Source organism: Ricinus communis, chromosome 3 (assembly GCF_019578655.1).
Source record: "Ricinus communis isolate WT05 ecotype wild-type chromosome 3, ASM1957865v1, whole genome shotgun sequence".
NCBI classification, from domain to species: Eukaryota; Viridiplantae; Streptophyta; class Magnoliopsida; order Malpighiales; family Euphorbiaceae; genus Ricinus; species Ricinus communis.
Window position 1 is genome coordinate 25,519,137 of NC_063258.1, and position 17,476 is coordinate 25,536,612.

Below are 17,476 nucleotides of genomic sequence, written 5' to 3' on the forward strand. Positions count from 1 at the left end.
AATTACTAAAACAATGATACAAGCACTCAATTACCATCTGCTAGAAAGATTTTTGAATCACCAAAGGAAACCAAAAAAGAGAAAAAAGAAAAAAGAAAACAGCTTGACCACATGATTGAATGAGGAAATTATCTATGTAACATGCTTGTGAAAGTAATAAGTTAACAGAGGAAAGTCTTTGAAGGTAACTTAGCAAATTAATAATACTATAATGGTACAAGAGAATTATTGCCTTGATTGAGAGTTTCAGCTAGTTGGCTAAAGATCGGGCAAAGCCCTTTGCTATAAAATTTTCATTTTCAAGAAAAAAAACCCTCCAAAACTCAAGAATTTTTTTTTATATTTTTCTTTTTACCGCCGTCGGCGGTTTCTTTTGCCATCAACGGTAGTTAATTTTAATTCTTTATTTTTTTTAGTAATATTTTTCAATCACAATTAAATAAATAAATTATATTTTCATTTTATTCGTATAGATTGATTAACATTTATACATTTTAATTACAAAATCTCTTATTTTTTTTAGTAGTGAATTTTAGATAAATAAATGACAAATAAAAATATATGTAAGAAAATCTCATGACTGCTAAAGTTTTAACTTTAAAAAATAAATCAAATTCTTCCAATAATAAAGATGAATTTAGTTGGTTAAAGTTCTTTTAGGATTTTATTTTATATTTATTTTTTTTAGTCGTTTGTTAATTTTGTTGATTAAATATTATAAGTATTTTATTTTTTCTTCATTTATAGAAGTTTGTTTCTTTTTTATCATAGGAGTTAGGATGAATTTGATTATGGTATTTAAAATATCAGATTCTTTTAAAGACTTGTCAGATGATAATAAAATCGGTCTGTTGCTCAATATAGCCATCGAGTAGAATGTATTTCTTACCGATGTGCCAAATGTAGCCAAAGTGTTGTATACAATTATTATATCAATACGATTAATAAAATTTAGTCTTTATAACAAAATTAATATGTATTTCTTAAACATAGTTATATTTACTTATCTATTATAACTTATAATTATTAATTATTTTAACGAAAGACTTATTATATTTAAGAAAAAAGAAACTTTCATTTTCATTATCAAATATCGTTTTCAATGAATCCTTTATAAAAAAAAGAAAATCCTTTTCAATAAATAAGTAACAAGGAAGTAAAAGCAAAGTATGAAATAAGATAGAGCAAATATCAAGCCTACTTAAATGAGTTGATGCGACCAATATTTATTTTTATTTTATCTTTCCTCATAATTCATGGAAAGCATTAATTGTACATCTCTATCGAATCTATAGTATTTATATTTACTATTGAATGTTCTTCGTTTTCAGCCATCTACTTTCAGCCCTCAAGTATTAATTCACTTGTACTGGCTTACTACTCCCAAGCCACACAACCATTCTTTGAGTTGTACTCTATTGACTTGATAATTTTAAATGATTAATTTCATAATTAGATAATAATTTAAAATATTTTTTAAATAAATCTAAAATCTTTGTTTATTATGTGTTAAAAAAAATTGAATAAATTTCAATTTCATCTTTGCTCAATTTTTAAAATAATTATATATTTTAATCATATAACTTAATTAATAAATGACTAAATTACTTTTTCTTGAAATAACAATAAGCTCTTAAGTAAAGTCACTTGCTACCCCCAATCCATAATTTTATATATTATAGGTATAAACCTTACATCAGCCCATAAGTAATTTATCCATTGAAAACATTCCTCTTTTGATGGCATGTTAAATTCATAGACAACTCTAGGAACTTAATTTTTTTTTTAGCATTTTCTCACAAGTAATAATATTATTATATAGAAAATTAAATTGTTGAAATTTTTCTACCCGCATGCATAGCAGTGTGATAACAGTTTTTTTACTTTAATTAAAATTTTAAATATAAATATTTGAAAAAAAACTGTATTGAAAATTTTATCGTCTATAAATTTTTTTATAATATGGTCTAAAATAGGTAAACTAATTCTAAATAAATGAAATTAAGAAAAAAAAAGTTGCTCTATGTATACATAGTTGAATTAAAATAAAAAATAAACTTTAAAATTAATTAAAGCATTAAATAGTGAGGAATTGAAGGCAGATTTTGATGGGATGGGAGTGGCATCCGGCATTCTTGTGCACATGCAGTCATTAGAAAGAAAAAAAAAGAAATAAATTACTTAGACTTAGGTGGGATCTTATACATCATGATTAATAAAAATTTATTATATATAAAAGAGTGTTTTATATTTTAATATTAAATTAATTGATGAATAATTTATTATTTAAAATTAATAAATATATATTAATTATTTATGGATTTAATGTGTATATTAAGTTTATTTATTGGTAACCTAACCAGCTGTACGCTTGGCTAGTTAATGCCACTACTCCATGCACACCGACGTCATTCCAACCTAACCTTTTAAAGAGAAAGAAAAAGAAAGGAGGAGTCAAGTCCTTAAATGGTGCAGTTAGTTGTTGCAGTTAAGCATCCTCTAACCTCTACCTCCACATAAAAGAAAATAAAGAAAAGGAAAAATCTTATCACTGAATAAAACCCAAAAAAACCTGCAACAAAATTGACACTCCAATCCAAGAAACACAAAACAAAGTAAAAAAGCAATCTTCTTCTTCTTTCTCTTGTCTTCCTTTTTAAATTTTTGCTCCTATATATCTATATATACATAGATAGATATAGTTCAGTTTGCAAGATTATGAAGAATAATTACTCAAGAACTGGAGTCTTGGAGAGAAAAATCAAGAAAATGGATCAAACAGCACAAATTTTCAAGAAGAAGAACAGCAGCAGCAAGAAATTATCAGAAGATGGTGTTGGTGATCTTCTTGAACATGATTATGAGACGCAAACGTCGACCAAAAGGAAACGCTATGCTTTGTTGTCGTTCTGGGAATTACCTGAGTACTTGAAAGATAATGAGTTCATTCTTGGCTATTATAGAGTTAATTGGCCTATTAAAGAGGCCTTTTTTAGCATTTTTTGTTGGCATAATGAAACTCTCAATGTTTGGACGTAAGTTCTTTAACTTTTAGCTTAATGTTATTATTATTTTCCCCTTCAAATCAATCGATTATGTGTCTGTTGTTAGTAATTTTTTTCTTTCTTTTTCTCTCCATATTTTATAGGCATTTAATTGGGTTTTTATTGTTCTTGGGGTTGACTATTGCGAGTGTAATGCAAGTTCCTCAGGTAGCAGATCTTCTCGGCATGTTTACCAGGTTTGTTCATTTATTTATTTATATTTTTCAAATTTACCATAGACAAAACATTGATAAATTATTTGGGTATTTTTGTCTCTTTGAGAGCTCTTGGGCAGTCAATTTTTATGTTCAAATTAGTGCATGCTTTTGAAAACAAAAATTTATTAATTAGATTTACGAGGGAGAGGATTAAAAATCATTCAACAAAGTGAACTAGTTGCAGTAAAAGTAACAAATAGGGGGTCAAATTGCATAAGGGTTCATTTGATAATGAATTGAAATTTCAAGATTTTTTTGTTTTTGGATTTGTTGTTTCTTTTTATACAGTGCAGATTGTATAATTAAAGATAAATAATAGTAAACACAACAATGGGCAATCTTTAATCCAAATTCTAAAGGGTGTATTTGAAATTATATTTTCCTTTAATTTTACAATAAACATTTCATCTTCATCCTCAAGTTTGTACTATGTTTGGTGTGAATACTAATTACAATCCACACAGTTTTTTGGTATTAATTCTTTTGTCTGGTTATTTATTTTTACTTTTCAATTCTTAAAATACAATATTATTCATAAATTATTTATTCTTCATGATTTTGTTTTTCAAGACAGAAAAACAGGTTGTCACAATTCAGAAAAACTAAAAATGGTTATTCTGGTTGTTTCTTTTCAGCTTGTTTTTCAAAAATAAACATCTTAAATCTGAGAAATGAAAACAGGACATAAAAATGGCAGCAAACAAATAGATACTAAAACTCATGTATTAAATCCAAGCCATTTCATTCTTATGCAAATGATGCCTGATGAACTGTTTTAGTTATTTAAATTTGGTGGACAAATTTTGCAAAACCACCTGGGTTGAGTTTGGAAAATTGTGTTTTTGTGTGGAGAGCTTAAATTCAATTAAGTAATAAAAGAGCTATCAGATTTTACTTCATTAAATGATCAGTACTCAAACCAACTAAACCATATAAAAGTGATATGGATAATTTTCAGATTGAAATTATTAAGCCTGTTATTACATTTGATGCAGTGCAGTGGCAAATGTTTCCCATAATCCGAAGGATTTCTTTTTGGTAAGTCGCCTCGTACAAACTAACCTTGCATTAATTTACACCAGTTTCAGACAAACTAAGCCATGATATTGGGAGTTCAAATCCTGACAGCTCCATTCCTCTTTAAGGATTTTCAGAATACAAAAAGATCAAACAACTCAATGAACACCATGTATATAATTTTTGCAGGGGGCAACAAAACTTGTTGATTTGAAGCAAATAACAGAACAAACAATGGGCAGTGCTCAGCCAGGGACAGTAATGCCAGTAACCAGGTGGCCATTTTATGTATTCTTAGGTGGTTCCATGTTCTGTCTCCTCTCAAGCAGTATTTGCCATCTCTTTTCTTGCCATTCTCACAGCCTAAACATTTTCTTGCTGCGTATTGACTATGTTGGTATCATTACAATGATAATCACCTCATTCTTTCCTGCAATTCACTACATCTTCCAATGTGACCAACACTGGGAATATGTCTACCTTGGTGGTGTAACAGCAATGGGCACCTTCACCATTATAACACTGCTTTCTCCATCACTCTCTGCGGGCAAATTTCGCACTCTTCGAGCCCTTCTTTTCTCTTCAATGGGATTTTTCAGCTGCATTCCTGCAATTCATGCTATAATTGTGAACTGGACTAACCCTATACGTGACACCATTATAGCTTATGAGTCTGCCATGGGCATATTCTATTTGATCGGTACAATATTCTACGTTAGCCGGATCCCGGAAAGACTGAAGCCAGGATGGTTCGACCTAGCAGGCCATAGCCATCAAATTTTTCATGTTTTCGTTGTGTTGGGAGCATTGGCTCATTATGGTGCTATAGTTGTATTCTTGGAGTACCGTGACCGTGTTGGATGCTAAGGCGGTAAGGCCTAATAGAGTAATGCTATATAATCTAGCTTTATTTATCTCAATTCTTGTATTTTTATTAAACTGTCTTTTAATATTTTAAAATTAAAAGACAATTTTTATAAATATATTATATACCACATCACATAGATAAGAATTTAGATAAATAAAAATGGAATGCCTAGTACTATCTAACCTAATATGATACGACTGTGCATACAGTTAGCATAAATAATTTGTATGTTTATGATCCCTATAAGTTTTGTTAGAGTTTGTTGATGAAACAGTGTAAAACATAAACAGATAAATGCCCCTGAAGAAGGGTGGCTATGATTTTTATAAGAAATGTAGCTAATGATGATGAAAGACTGAGTAGATGTGTGTTCTTGCATTTTCTTTCTTTCCTTTCCTTTCCTTCCTTGTTATTATAGTATGAATCAACTTATTAAGGAATATCATAATGACCTTTCACGTATTCTTCCTTTCCCTCCACGGTAACTTCCATTGTTAAAAAGTAAAGTAAAAAGATCTACTTACTACAACAACAATGGCAGACTATTCTCTCCAGAGGCAGAGGCAATCCAACAAATTCTGACAGATGCTAACACTGTGATTTCAATTATTAACATAAATATGGATGGTCCCAAATGGGCTAAGAGTTTAAATTGTTAAAAGTACATAACAACAATGGCTTACTATTTTCCGGAGGCAAATTTGACAGGGTTTGAAATTGTAGCAAATAAATATTAATTTATGAGTGAAATATGACAGTTCTGAAATACTATTATCTTTCACCGTTACCTCAAGTATGACTATTGCTTGCTTGGCACCAACGCTAGGAAGAGGGGCGTAATTTGTGCCACCTTGTACCATGTGCACCTTATTTATTTATTTTTATTTCTTTCAAGTCAAACTATAATTTTAATATAATTTTTTAATTTTAGCAAATTTTTAAATATTTATAATTCGAACCATCACGGCTAACATTAAAATCTGCAGCAGCTAGAAAAAAGGAAGACTAATAACGACAGATTCAACCAGTATATATGCACCTGTTCCTCTTGCTGATGGAGGGCTTCGAGAAATGGAATATATATATGTAATGTGTTGGATAGTATGCACAATGATAGAAATAAAACAAAAAAAAAAAAAGTATTGTTAAAAGTACAGCAACTTAAGTGTCTAATGCATTACAACTTTTTTATTTTTTTAATTCTTGGTTTCTTAGAGAATTAATGACCCGTAACTAATTAATTATTATTAATCCATTATTAAAATTAAAAAAGGTTTTTTGTTTTTTCTTTTGCCGGAGACTGCGCAATACAAACTACATTATAAGTCAACTAGTTTGGGAAATTCTGGCTATGAGAATAGTAATATAAGATGTAAAAGCAGCAAAGATTTTTCCATTTATAACAATAAATTCAAATAATATATCCTCTATCATAAATTAAACTCCAAAATATTCTCGAGGCTTAGCTTAAATAGCAATAGCTATTAATCTTAGAAGGTGAAGTCTTGAATTCAAGCCCTTACTTTTTCACTAAGTAAAATTTCATTTTTACGGCGAGTGTAAGAAAATAATTACCCTATGTTATATAGCTCACAACCCATTGAGATGTCTATGAATCAAAAAATTAAACTCAAAATCTTTTGATATGAAGATCTCAGTCGTAGAACAGTAGATTAAGACCTTATTACTTATCAGTGATTTTTTTTTTTCCAAAATGTGATTTTTTAGAAAAAGTTTTGTTCATATTTAATGCAATATTCGTATATTTATATCAAACTGATAGATTATTTATGTATATTTATTAATTTTAAATAATAAAGTATGTGTTCGGTCATTACAATATTAGAATATAAAACACTCATGTACACACGTATCATTATTCTATTAGTCTTGATACATATATACTATACCTAAGTAAGACTTTTTCGATTTTTTATTAGTTTCTACCACTTCAAAAGGTGGTCATTAAAGGAGGAGGGAAAGGAGATAAATATATAGAGTGAGTAACACTCTAATTAAGAGGCAATTTTGCTAGCCTTTTTAGGGTTTAAGTAACCTCTTTTCTTTATTATTATAGATGTTGTTTTACAAAATATTATATAAATAGTCAACCAGCTCTTTATCCAATAGTTGACTTCAAAACTAAGATCATATAAATCAAATTCATCCCTTCACTCCCTTCTTTATATCTAACTTATTGCATTTTTATTTTTATATCTTACAGTTCCTCATAAAATTATCAACAAGGAAAAATGAAATCACTTAAGCCTCCTTATAAGTTGCAAGTTCACAGTGAAATTGAAGATTAAAGATTAGATACAAACACACACATATTAATTTCACCATCATCTTTTGAAAATAAAATAACACAAGGACATATTCAATCTTTTGGTTATATAATCAAGTGTTGATGCTTTCATATACATTTTATCAATTTTAATTAGATTGATTCAATAATAACTAATCCTTGTTATAAAAAGAGATTAATAATATATATTTATTAATTTTAAATAATTAATTATGTATCATTTATTCAATACAAAATATAAAATATTTATATACACTTATCACTCACTTGCTCGTTATATTATTATTATTTTTTCTGCAAATTCAAACTAATTAAGTATAGGTGAGAGCAAAAATGTATTATAGTATATATTTTATTTCTTATTTATGCGACTAATTATATAATTCCCTTTGCCCTAATCTTTATGGGATTAATAGAATTTAAGATTTTTCTTGGAAATATTTTTCTTAGAGAGTTGGGGAGTCTTAGTTGGTCAACATTTTGCACACATGCAGGTGATTCTCCCCTACTTTTCTCCTCTTCATATACAAGTAACCCACTAAAGAAGTGTTAATTTGTATACATACTTATACAGTAGCTAACTCCTAAGAGAAGATTATTCAAATTCAATAGGCTCAACTTATTATGGGAACAATATTTACTAGCAGATTACCTTCTCTTGTTTTCTCAACTTCTTCTCTTCTACTTCTTTTCTTCTTCTTCTTCTTCTTCTTCTTCTTCTTCATCTCTCCCTTATACCAAAACAATGTCATCTTCACTACTTTCCCTTCTTTAAGCATATTTAACCAAAACACTTCTCAAGTTCTTGCACCAGAATCTTTGCTTCGTGGGTCTATTGCAACATATTTCCCCAGTATAGGCAGTAACAACATCATTGGCCATGCTAAAGTTGGCGATGTATGGAAGAAGAAGAAGAAGAAGAAGAATGGTTTGGAGGGGATCGAAGCAGATTTAGCAAGTGCAAGGTTGGCGATAAGAGAAGCGGTTCGTAGAAAGAATTATACTTCTGAAAAGGAGGAGAATTTCATTCCTAGAGGAAGCATATATAGAAATTCTTATGCATTTCATCAGTTAAGTTCTTTTCAATATATATCCTCTCTTCTTTTCTCTTTCTTAAGCTGATTAGAATATGGACATGCATGTTTGAAATAAGGCCTAATAGTAACCAAAATTCAAATTCATGTGACTTGATGATTTTGACCAATCTTTTTAATCTTAGTAAAATGGCCAGAATTACAAAATTGTTAGAAATTTTATTCCGCCTTTAATTTTGATCAAAATTAGGTGATGTGTTATATGAGATAACATGACATAAATAAGCCACATCATCATTCAACTTATTCAATTTTGACTAATATCAAGAAATGGTCGAATTTGTCAATAATTTTGTAACACATGCCATTTTTACCAAAATTAAAAAAAATTGGCTAAAATCACATAATTTAATTTTTTTATACCACTAAGCCTTAAAATAAGTATCAAATTTGATTTCATTTTCTATTACAACACTAGAAAATTGAAAAGAAAAAAGAAAGGAGTTTTGTTTATGCACCTAGCTGATAATTTATTTATCTAATTTTAAGAAGCATTTATTGGTACCAACATTTTCTTTCTCCCACAAATGGTAGGCTTTAAACTATTTAGGGTTTGACTTTGAAAAACGAATTAGGATTTGAGCTTTGGATTCAGTGAGGCATGTGGAATGCTGAAAGTTGGGCCTACCTTTAATTGCATAACTAATATCTTGTTACTTTATCATTATAAGTTTATTTTTTTAATTATAAATAATTAATCAGACTATTTTAAATAATTTATTTATTTTATACGTCCTTCTATCAATATAGATTATTTTAAAATTTATATATAATTCGTAATCAAAATTATATAGGTAAATTTCATAATTATCAAGTGCTATCGGTTAAATTTAAAAAATAGACAAAAAGTTTTAATAAATAAAATTAATATATTTAATTGATTAATAATTAAGTATTATATAAAATTGAATAATATAATATTTAAAATCTATATTAATGAATTATTAAAATGAAAATAAAATAAATTTTTATATACCTATAAGTACATTAGAGTGAGTCTGTATCTTATTTACATGTAATTTAGGCAAAAAAATAACAAAATGCTTTTCGAATTTGCAATCACCAGGAGCCATATAGAGATGATGAAGAGACTGAAGATATGGGTCTACATGGAAGGAGAAAGACCCATGGTTCACAGTGGGCCCATGAAAAACATCTATGCCATCGAGGGCCAGTTCATAGACGAAATGGAGAGTGGAGAGAGCCCATTCATAGCCCGCCACGCTGATGAGGCTCATGTATTCTTCCTGCCAGTTAGTGTGGCACACATTGTTGAGTACATTTACTTGCCTATCACCTCCTATGATCGTGATAAATTGATTAGGGTCTTCAAGGATTATGTTAAGGTTGTAGCAGACAAGTACCCTTTTTGGAATAGAAGCAGCGGTTCTGACCATTTTATGCTCTCCTGCCATGATTGGGCAAGTTTTCTTCTCTATATAAGTTGATATTATATCAGTGGTTCATATCAATTCAATACCAGTTGAGTTAGTAAGAGCTTTTGCCCTTGGAAGAAATCTCAAGTTTGAGATCTCTTTCCACTCTCATAGAGTAAAAATTAGAAAAAAATATAAAATGTACAGTGACTCATCAAAAAATATCAATATATAGTATCGAAAAATTTCAAACTCAAAACTCTTTCAATTAAAGATTTCCTTATACTTATAATTATTTTTTTGATAAGTTAATCGAGTAAATTTTAAATATTTCTTGTTGTGATTAGTTTACAATTACAAGTTTATTAACCAAACTTCATTTGATACTATATAAATTTTATTTATTACTTGCAAGATTATCAATCACATAAAAACACATGCTTATATCTTTTCAGTTGTAATTTTCAGGCACCAGAAATCTCACAACACGACCCAGAGTTATACAAGAATCTCATAAAAGTAATATGCAATGCCAACACTTCTGAAGGATTCCTACCCACTAGAGATGTGACATTGCCAGAACTAAACATTCCTCCAGGAGGCTTCGACCATGTTCATCATTGCTTACCCTCTCATAAACGCAGAATCCTCGCATTTTTCGCCGGCGGGGCGCACGGATACATACGTAAGATCTTGCTGCATCATTGGAAAAACAAAGATGATGAAGTACAGGTACATGAGTACTTATCAAAAGATGAAGATTACAGAAAATTAATGGGACAAAGCAAGTTTTGCTTGTGCCCGAGTGGGTACGAAGTAGCTAGCCCTAGAATTGTGGAGTCAATTTATGCAGGATGTATACCTGTTATCATTTCCGACCATTATAACCTGCCCTTTAGTGATGTTCTTGACTGGAGCCAAATTTCTGTACAAATTCCAGTTGAGAAGATTCCTGAAATTAAGACAATATTGAAAGGTGTTTCTAATGACAAGTACTTGAGAATGCAAAAGAGGGTTAGGAGAGTACAAAGGCATTTTGAGATAAACAGACCTTCTAAGCCATTTGATGTGCTGCATATGGTGCTTCATTCTGTATGGCTTAGAAGGCTTGACATTAGGCTGTGATATTGCTAGGCAGTAGTAGCATTTTATTGGCGGATTGATAGTTTTCTTTTCTTTTATTTTAGCATTGTCGATTTCTTCATTCATAAAATATATGTAAAAGAGGCTTGTGGGCTTTTTCTTAATTTAAGGTTTTTAAAATAAATAATTTTTATTTTAGGATAAATTTAAAAGAATTTCAATTTTAAAATGATTTTAAAATAGCCAAAGAGATTAAAAAAAAAAAAAAGTGTCCCCCTCACAGTGAGCATCGTTAATGAAATCTAAAAGGAACCTTTTTTTTTTCTTTTTCTTTTTTTAAGGGTATTTCTTTCTTTTTCTTATTCCTTTTCTTTCTCTGATTTCTTTTTATATATTTCCATTATAACAAATTATTTTTCTTTTCAATAATTTAGAGAAAAAACGATAATATTTATTATAAAGTTAAAATATTTATGTTAATAACTCTTTCAACAAATAATACATTTTTCGATATTTTTAATAAATATGAATACGGTTACATATATTATGTTATTAAAAAATGTCTAATATATATTATTTTATTAATTTAAAAATTAATTTTACTTAACTAATTTAATTTTATACTATTTACTTTAACCACTTATCTTAAAAATCAGAGATAAATAAGATATTATAATTAAAGAATTAATAAAATCAACTACAATTAAATATATAAAATTAAAAAAATTACTTTAGTAGAAAAATATAATATACAATTAAACATCACTTAAAAATTTTATAATAATAAAAATTATTAATTATATAAAAAAATTTAAATAAATTTGAAAAAAACCTCCTAAAATACCCAATATTTAATCCTAGAAAACCTATTCCAAAAAACTTGTGAAGTTTTTACATAATCTTTTTCTAAATATAGTATTTGTTTGGTGGATAAAAGTTGTTTGCCAGTCCAACTGGAGGACAGTTTATGTGCGCTGGTCCAGCTAGTAAATAAAGCTTCACCCTCTCAATTTCAAGAAAAACTACTATAAATAAGAGTTTTCTTTCACACTATCATAAAAAAGGAATTTTATAAAATTTCACTTTAAAATAATAAATATATTTTTGTTTAAAATCCTAGCTAGAGAAAAAACCCAAACTTAGTAGCCCAAAACTACAACAATATATAATTCATATGAAAATAATATTGAAGTTTCCAGTACCAAAACTCTATCATTTAAATATTTTAGTTCAGTCATTTGTTCATATAATTTGACTAAAAGAGAAAGCTATTTTGATAGTTACCGTACTTGAAATTTCATTCAAGCTTGAAAATTTTTTAAATAAACTCGATCTATTACGTTATTATAGATTAAATTAATTGCATAATGATATATGATTTTATTTATTAATTATTATATTTTTAATGGTTAAAAGATAAAGCTACATATCACCGTATAGTTGATTTTGATTTACAAATAATATATGATAAATTAAATTTAATTAAAAATATCTCTTTAAAATATTTTAAATTTTCGTGTTTTTTTGATATATTATATAGAAAGAAGAGAAGCAACAGTAGGCCAAGTGTATTGCTGGATTAAGTAATGATATTTTTTTTGGGTAAATTAAGTAATGGTATTTTGATACGTCCATCTCAAAACCAAGAATGGAAGTGCATTAATGAAGATGATGGTTGACTTTGCAACCTTACACAGAGAGAGAGAGAGTGTGTGTGCGAGGAAAATCGCTACTTCCTCAAACAATCATGAAACTTGGATTTGATTTCCAAATTCTAACATTTAAACCTTAACAACATCAATGGAGGTATGGGTGGGTGTAGATCAAATAATAATAATAATAATAATAATAATAATAATGTGTTTTTCATGTATATATATTTAAAATTATAAATTACACACAGTATTTACTCAACTTTGTAAATTTGAACATTAATGTTACTTTTGAACCAAAAAAAAAAAATGAAAAATATTAAAAAGTTTCCAAACTTTCATACATCTTATACAGCTTTTTCCAACCTTAAAATCCCACCGCAGACCACCGCCAAGTCCAACTTGGTTGCCGCCGGCGGCATCAAGTAACTAGGCTGTATAATCACTGAATTTATACCCTTCTCTCACCCTACACCATCTTCTTTTTTCCCCTCCATTTTCATGTTGTGTGGATGTTATAGTAAACATCTCCCCTATAATCTGTAAATAATTCATTTGATGCCAGACAAAAGCTTCAAGGGAATAGTTATAAATTAAAATCCGATTAAGCAAATAATTAGGGATGAGTTGGCCAAATTCGAATGTCATATCTTATTATTATCATTTTTAATACAAATGGAGACTGAGGCTCAGGTTCTAAGAGGAATACGTCTAGGGTAGGAAAAAAAGTTATTAGGAAAAGAATATAAAAACATACTATGCGAAGAAAGGTGGTAATTTTTCTTAACAAGGAAGTACTGTACTTTTCTTTTTGTACTTTAATACGTTAATAAGTAATGTTATTATTATTATTATTATTATTTTATAATGGAATATTAATAAATTATTAAGTTTTATTGATTAAATCATTTTATTTGTGGGTTATCCTCAAACTATGTTAAAATTATTATAAATTTATTTTAACAATTATTTTCTATGCATAGTTGTCTTTTATGTGTGCAGTCCATGGCTCGCTGGATGTCCTATGAAAAAAAAAAAAAATTCACTTTACTTATCTTAAATTTAATATAATTTATTGTATGTTAAATCACTTAACTTAACAAATAAGTGTGTTATTGAAAATGTATGATGTCAATATTAAGTTTAATAATATTAATTGGCAAAAGAGTAAAAATGTAAGAAAATATTATAAGAAACTTCTCTATCAAGAAAACATATAATTCGTCACAAGACACTTATTTTTATATTTTCTTTAAATAATATAATATGAACCATGTTAGATTATTTTATAAAGGGTAAATAAAGACTGATTAAAAATATCAAAATATTCACTGCCCTAATATATGATTGTACCATCATCAGTCATTTAAGTTGAACAAAAATTGTAAGAATATGTTTTTCGAAATTAAGTAAAACAAAAACTAAATAAAAAAGCATAAATTAGAAAGATTACAGTAATCTGTGTGCTATAAAATCCAGAGCCTTAAAATAGTTTGTCTCTATTGGTACCAAGCACAGATCTAGCTAAAGAAAAAAAAAAAAAAGGAATTAAGACTGCCCTATAAATGGTTATCTTGAATTGCATAATTCATTGCCAAATCTGATAATTTTGGTTTTAAAAGGCATAATGGATACCTTCTGATTACGTACGTAAGTGCATATGGAAAGCCAACTTTTCTTTCTCCAACTTTAGATTTTGTAGAATCTTGAATACAATAAATAACAGAACGATCTTCTCTATCATTTGACAGCAGCCATAAAAATCTGTTGCATGCATCTGCACGAGTCCAACTGATCACCTTTCTATTTCCTTTTATAGGCACTGCTAGGTTTTCTTAAATTCGTAACTTCGCAGTCTTGGAAATAACTTCAGTATATAACAGCATCTTTTCCCTACCTCTCATACAAATTCTTTCATGTTACACATATATTATTGATAGTGAAAGATAATAGTAAGATGGCCATGGCTATAAAATTCTCCAACGTTCATGTAGTTCTTCCCTTAGCTTTACTTGCTACTGTTCTTTTTCTCTACTTATCTCCATTAGACCAAAATAAGAATATTACTTATGATCATTGCCCTACTTCTGCCAACCAAGAAAATATTCAACCTTCTTCTTCACCAAATCCCTTGCTACCAACGCTTACTAATCCACATCAAGTAAGCCTAATTAATTTTGGTGATCTGAGTTTTCCTGGGTAGTCTTGTTTTCATGCATGCTAATTTTGTGGGCATGCAGGAGAAGAAGAAGACAGGTAACTTGGAGAGAATTGAAGATGGTCTCGCTAGAGCAAGGGCAGCCATTCATAAAGCAGTTGAATCAAGAAACTATTCATCATATAAAGAGGAGACTTACATTCCAAGAGGAGTCGTGTACAGAAATCCTTATGCTTTTCATCAGTAAAGTTTTGATATACATTTCTTCTCAATCAAGTGTTTTACTTGAATTATTGATCCTTTCTGGTTTAATTGGTTTATTGCAGTTACAGTCCGTATGCCCGTTTAATGCAGGAAATGCTCATCTGCTCATAGAGTATATTAATTTATACACTAAACCAATAGATGAATAAAATACATGTCAATTATTGAATACCAAATATAATATTTTTAATTTTTATATCATACACTCTACTTATTATGATATATACAGTCGAAGTAGAACAGTTTTACTTATACAGATATTAGCGTTGTTTGTTTTTAAACAATAGATGACAAATTAATCTTATGATTGACAGATTCAATTAGTGGTGCATGGGAATTTTTATGGTCTCAAAATCACAATTTTAATTAACAAAATGTAAGAATATATGTTCACATGATGAGATTGACTTGATCATCAGGAGTCACATAGAGATGGAAAAGAAATTGAAGGTGTGGGTTTACAGAGAAGGGGAGCGACCCCTAGTCCATGGCGGGCCGGTGAAAAACATCTACGGCGTGGAAGGGCAGTTTATCGACGAAATGGAGAGAGGGCGGAGCCATTTCATTGCCCGCCGTCCTGAGGAAGCACAAGTGTTCTTCCTCCCAGTCAGTGTCGCTAATATTATCAACTTCATATATAAACCGATCGTCACCTATTCTCGTGATCAGCTGCAACGCTTGGTCACTGATTATGTAGGCACTGTCGCCAACAAATATCCTTATTGGAATAGAAGCAGTGGAGCTGATCATTTCTTGGTTTCTTGCCACGATTGGGTACGTCAAATTCCCTTTTTTAATTTTAAATTTTAAAATTTTTAGCTTAAAAAGGTTTTATCGCATGATCTGATATCAGTTCAGCCTCATCGAATCGTAGTGTAAGAAATTAATCCAAATCCTGACAGGTTCTTTTCTATTTAAAAATTTCCATTTTTAGAAAGGAATCTAATACTCATATGCACATTTGCTAATATCTTGCTTGGAAATCGCAGGCACCTGATATCTCAACAGCAAATCCTGAGCTATACAGGAACTTTATCAGAGTCCTTTGCAATGCCAATACATCTGAAAGGTTCAATCCGAAAAGAGATGTCTCCATACCAGAAATTAACATTCCTTCAGGCAAGCTTGGTCCTCCTCTTCATCAAGCCTCATCTCCATCTAACCGAACAATTCTTGCTTTCTTCGCTGGTGGATCCCATGGTTACATCAGAAAATTACTTTTAGAACATTGGAAAGGCAAAGACAGTGAGATTCAAGTCCATGAGTATCTTGACAAGAAGCAAAACTACTTCAAATTAATGGGTCAAAGCAGGTTTTGCCTGTGTCCAAGTGGGTATGAAGTAGCAAGTCCTAGAGTGGTGACAGCAATTCAACTTGGATGTGTCCCTGTCACAATTTCTGATAACTATACATTGCCATTTAGTGATGTTCTTGATTGGAGCAAGTTCTCAGTTCACATTCCGTCCGGGAAGATACAGGAAATTAAGACCATTTTGAAAGGGATCTCGCCCCGACAGTATCTTAAGATGCATAAGAGAGTGATGCTAGTTCGAAGACATTTTATGTTGAACAGACCTGCTCAGCCATTTGATATGATTCATATGATGCTCCATTCTATATGGTTAAGGAGGCTTAATATCAGACTGCCATTTAGTTGAGGTATTCATTCAAAGATTATTGTATAATACCTCTATTTGTGCGCTACTCGATCTTTTATTATTATTTTAATTTTTAATTATATTTTTAATTTAGAAAATAATATTGATATTTTTTTATTTGGAGATATATTATATATGTTAATTTGACTATCAGCATATTGAACACACAGTAGCAATTTAATAAATGGCTTGACATGTTGTAGTTTTGATATCTTATTCTTGATTTAATTGAATTTTCAAATTTCTTAGCATTCTGTGGTGTTTTAGGAAACAATAACAAATTTTAAATAAATTAATGAAAAAAAGTTAATCTAATGGAATTACTAATATTTTATTGAAATAAAATAAAATTATTTATATATGCGTTGAGACTAATTGCCATATATAGATACAATTTAAGTTCATATGATCTTTTCTTTTTATAACATGGGTTAGTTTGATAAATTATTAATTAACATATTAAATTAATTAAGTGTTAAAAACATTAAAAATTATAATTTAATGCGTGAATCATATAAATTTAAATTTATAAGAAATAATTATAAAAGTAGAATATGAACATAAGAAATATTAGTCTACGAGTTGAACGTCTTTTTTCTCCAAATTCAACTCAGTAGAACTCGGTGGTAATTTTAGAAAGAATAAACAAGTCTTATATGTTAAATATTTTTTCCCTTTTAAATTAATTAAAGAAAATATAAGGAAGCTTACTTGTATAATTTTATCTTTACGAGAA

At 29.1% G+C, this 17,476-nt stretch overlaps 3 protein-coding genes across 3 annotated transcripts; all 3 read left to right on the plus strand.

Moving 5' to 3' along the window:
- The first annotated feature begins 2,050 nt into the window (after nucleotides 1-2,050).
- Nucleotides 2,051-5,279, plus strand: LOC8272206 (heptahelical transmembrane protein 1). The gene is made up of 4 exons (XM_002531897.4): nucleotides 2,051-3,035; nucleotides 3,149-3,241; nucleotides 4,258-4,300; nucleotides 4,469-5,279. Exons 1-4 carry the CDS (start codon nucleotides 2,719-2,721, stop codon nucleotides 5,144-5,146), a joined length of 1,131 nt encoding a protein of 376 aa, XP_002531943.3. The 5' UTR covers nucleotides 2,051-2,718; the 3' UTR covers nucleotides 5,147-5,279.
- Nucleotides 5,280-8,145: 2,866 nt separating this feature from the next.
- LOC8272207 (probable glycosyltransferase At5g20260) lies at nucleotides 8,146-11,620 on the plus strand. Its single transcript, XM_048372455.1, has 3 exons — nucleotides 8,146-8,525; nucleotides 9,616-9,970; nucleotides 10,394-11,620. The coding sequence occupies exons 2-3, from the start codon at nucleotides 9,629-9,631 to the stop codon at nucleotides 11,048-11,050; spliced, it is 999 nt and encodes a 332-aa protein (XP_048228412.1). The 5' UTR covers nucleotides 8,146-8,525; nucleotides 9,616-9,628; the 3' UTR covers nucleotides 11,051-11,620.
- Nucleotides 11,621-13,508: 1,888 nt separating this feature from the next.
- LOC8272208 (probable glycosyltransferase At5g20260) lies at nucleotides 13,509-16,852 on the plus strand. Its single transcript, XM_048371644.1, has 4 exons — nucleotides 13,509-14,821; nucleotides 14,901-15,061; nucleotides 15,502-15,856; nucleotides 16,072-16,852. The coding sequence occupies exons 1-4, from the start codon at nucleotides 14,618-14,620 to the stop codon at nucleotides 16,738-16,740; spliced, it is 1,389 nt and encodes a 462-aa protein (XP_048227601.1). The 5' UTR covers nucleotides 13,509-14,617; the 3' UTR covers nucleotides 16,741-16,852.
- Nucleotides 16,853-17,476: the final 624 nt, after the last annotated feature.

Bases quoted from the DNA above. Each gene is read 5' to 3' on its own strand.
- LOC8272206 (XM_002531897.4), top strand. From the start codon at position 2,719: ATGAAGAATAATTACTCAAGAACTGGAGTCTTGGAGAGAAAAATCAAG. The intron at 3,036-3,148 runs GTAAGTTCTTTA...CATATTTTATAG, and splicing joins GAAACTCTCAATGTTTGGAC to GCATTTAATTGGGTTTTTAT. The intron at 4,301-4,468 runs GTAAGTCGCCTC...TAATTTTTGCAG, and splicing joins ATCCGAAGGATTTCTTTTTG to GGGGCAACAAAACTTGTTGA.
- LOC8272207 (XM_048372455.1), top strand. From the start codon at position 9,629: ATGATGAAGAGACTGAAGATATGGGTCTACATGGAAGGAGAAAGACCC. The intron at 9,971-10,393 runs GCAAGTTTTCTT...TGTAATTTTCAG, and splicing joins TGCTCTCCTGCCATGATTGG to GCACCAGAAATCTCACAACA.
- LOC8272208 (XM_048371644.1), top strand. From the start codon at position 14,618: ATGGCCATGGCTATAAAATTCTCCAACGTTCATGTAGTTCTTCCCTTA. The intron at 14,822-14,900 runs GTAAGCCTAATT...GTGGGCATGCAG, and splicing joins CGCTTACTAATCCACATCAA to GAGAAGAAGAAGACAGGTAA. The intron at 15,062-15,501 runs GTAAAGTTTTGA...CTTGATCATCAG, and splicing joins AATCCTTATGCTTTTCATCA to GAGTCACATAGAGATGGAAA.